This window comes from Triticum aestivum, chromosome 1A (genome assembly GCF_018294505.1).
Source record: "Triticum aestivum cultivar Chinese Spring chromosome 1A, IWGSC CS RefSeq v2.1, whole genome shotgun sequence".
NCBI classification, from domain to species: Eukaryota; Viridiplantae; Streptophyta; class Magnoliopsida; order Poales; family Poaceae; genus Triticum; species Triticum aestivum.
Window position 1 is genome coordinate 569,010,278 of NC_057794.1, and position 1,952 is coordinate 569,012,229.

The following is a 1,952-nucleotide window of genomic DNA, read 5'->3' on the forward strand; positions in this document are numbered from 1 at the left end:
ACTTGTTTAAAAAACTTATTTTACACATCACAAAAAAAATATTTTCAAACTTTGTTTCACTCGTTTCAAGAAACTAATTTCACTTATTTCAGAAAACACATTACATTCAGTCAATTGAAATACTATATTTCACCTGTTTCAAAAAGTAATTTTACTCGTTACAAAAGATAAATTCCGCTCATTTCACTAGTTTCAGAAAACACATTACACTCACAATATACAGAAATAAATAAGGATTTTTCACAAAAATAATATTTCAATTAAAAAACTATTTCACTCATATAAAAAATATCATTCAAACACATATTTCTCTGCAGTAATTAAAATCTATGAAATTAGTGAAATTAGATTTTTGAACTAAGTGAGATCTATGAAAATAGCTACTTTTTGAAATGTGTGAAACATGTTATTTTTAAATCTGACTGACATAAGCAGTTTCACACAGAGTGAAATAACATGTTTCATATGTTCCATATATAGAGTGAAATAAATTTCAAATACTGAAATAAGCAGTTTCACACAGAATACATAGAGTGAAATAAGTTAACTGAAATGTTGAAAATTAAATGTATTTGAAATCTATCCAAAATTGATCTTGTTCTAAAGGTCTTGACACCCGGAGATCAAATATATAAAATATTTCACATATGTAATTTTGGTTTAAAGATATTAACGGTTAAAAATGTCAAATGAAATTTAAATGGGTACCTTTGTTATGGGGGCCTGAAGAGGAGAGTATGTCTGAGCCATACATGCATCATACTGACAAAAAGTGCTGACAAGAGTTGACAAGACGTTTCATACATGATGATGTTGAACAGAATACAAAGGAATACTAGTATGCATGTAGACCGCGTGCACCAATCTCAAAAGAATTTAAGGGTGGATTTAGCACCGGTACATCTCTGCACCGGTAAAAAGAGGTTTGCGAACGCACCTCGCCTTGAGCCGTGGGCAGTTGTTCAGCTCCGCCAGATTCAGAATCGTGGCCGCCGTCCTGTCCGCGGCCGCGAGGAGGCCACAGGTCAACGCCACCGACTCCTCACCGTCGTGTCGGTCGAGCTCCGTTGTCGTGTCGGTGTAGATGAAGTGCAGCATGGCCTTGAACTCCGCCGCCTCCATGCCGTGGACCTCCAGGCGCCGCGCGCACTTCTTGTCGCTCGCGTCCCCGAAGAACTCGGCCATGAAGAGCGGTGACCTCGCGGCCAGGACGACCTTGTGCGCTGCGCGGCAAACGTTTCGCCGGAGACAACGAACGTGATGTCGGATCCCGTCCCGCTCCGCAGGAGCTCCCCTAGGTGCCGGCACAGGAAGCGACGCGGGCACGTCCACGCCTGGGCGCTGTTCCCGGAGCACCGTGATGGCGCATTTCACGGTGAGGGTGCCGTCGCCCCGGAGGTAGCCGGAGATCTCGAGGTCGCGCCTGTGCGCCAGCACGAGCGGCGCCGACTCGCCGCCGCAGTGGCGCGCGAAGGCTGCGGACACCGTCCTGGGCTCCGACTGCTCGGCCAAACCCCGGGATCGACGAGCCAGCAGTCTAGGCGCGCAGTGACGACGTCTCCGGTGGCGGCGGGATGGGCGAGGAGCACGAGCTTGAGCGACATCCACATGCTGCACACCGAGGACGCAGGGTAGCAGCGGATCTCCCACTCGTGCCAGCCGACGCTCCACCTGGAGCATACCACGATGCACTCGTCGTGACCGCTGGCTACCGTGGCCGGGCCGTGGAAGTCGAGCTGAAGCCGTCGATCTTGAACGTCCGCACGGAGCGCGCGGCATCGGCGAGGTTCCTGGTCGGTCCGACTTGGGCGTTACCCATGGCTCTTGTTTTGCCTGTGCTTGATTCGATTTGTGGAACACAGAGTACTCGGCACGTGTGCGCGTAGAGAGCGACTTTCGATCGCAAGAGAAAACACACGTCCGTGCATGTATTTATCTGGAGGACTCGATCG

The 1,952-nt window shown here is 48.2% G+C and overlaps 1 protein-coding gene across 1 annotated transcript; it reads right to left on the reverse strand.

The window, feature by feature from the left end:
- Nucleotides 1-677: 677 nt before the first annotated feature.
- LOC123052612 (BTB/POZ and MATH domain-containing protein 1-like) lies at nucleotides 678-1,680 on the reverse strand. Its single transcript, XM_044475903.1, has 2 exons — nucleotides 938-1,680; nucleotides 678-775 (listed from the first exon to the last, which is right to left on the reverse strand). The coding sequence occupies exons 1-2, from the start codon at nucleotides 1,678-1,680 to the stop codon at nucleotides 697-699; spliced, it is 822 nt and encodes a 273-aa protein (XP_044331838.1). The 3' UTR covers nucleotides 678-696.
- Between the last annotated feature and the right edge of the window lie 272 nt (nucleotides 1,681-1,952).

Excerpts from the sequence above, each read along its gene's own strand:
- LOC123052612 (XM_044475903.1), bottom strand. The coding sequence starts at position 1,680 with ATGCTCCAGGTGGAGCGTCGGCTGGCACGAGTGGGAGATCCGCTGCTA. Across the intron at positions 776-937 it reads TGCCCACGGCTCAAGGCGAG|CACTTTTTGTCAGTATGATG; the intron begins GTGCGTTCGCAA and ends AACTCTTGTCAG.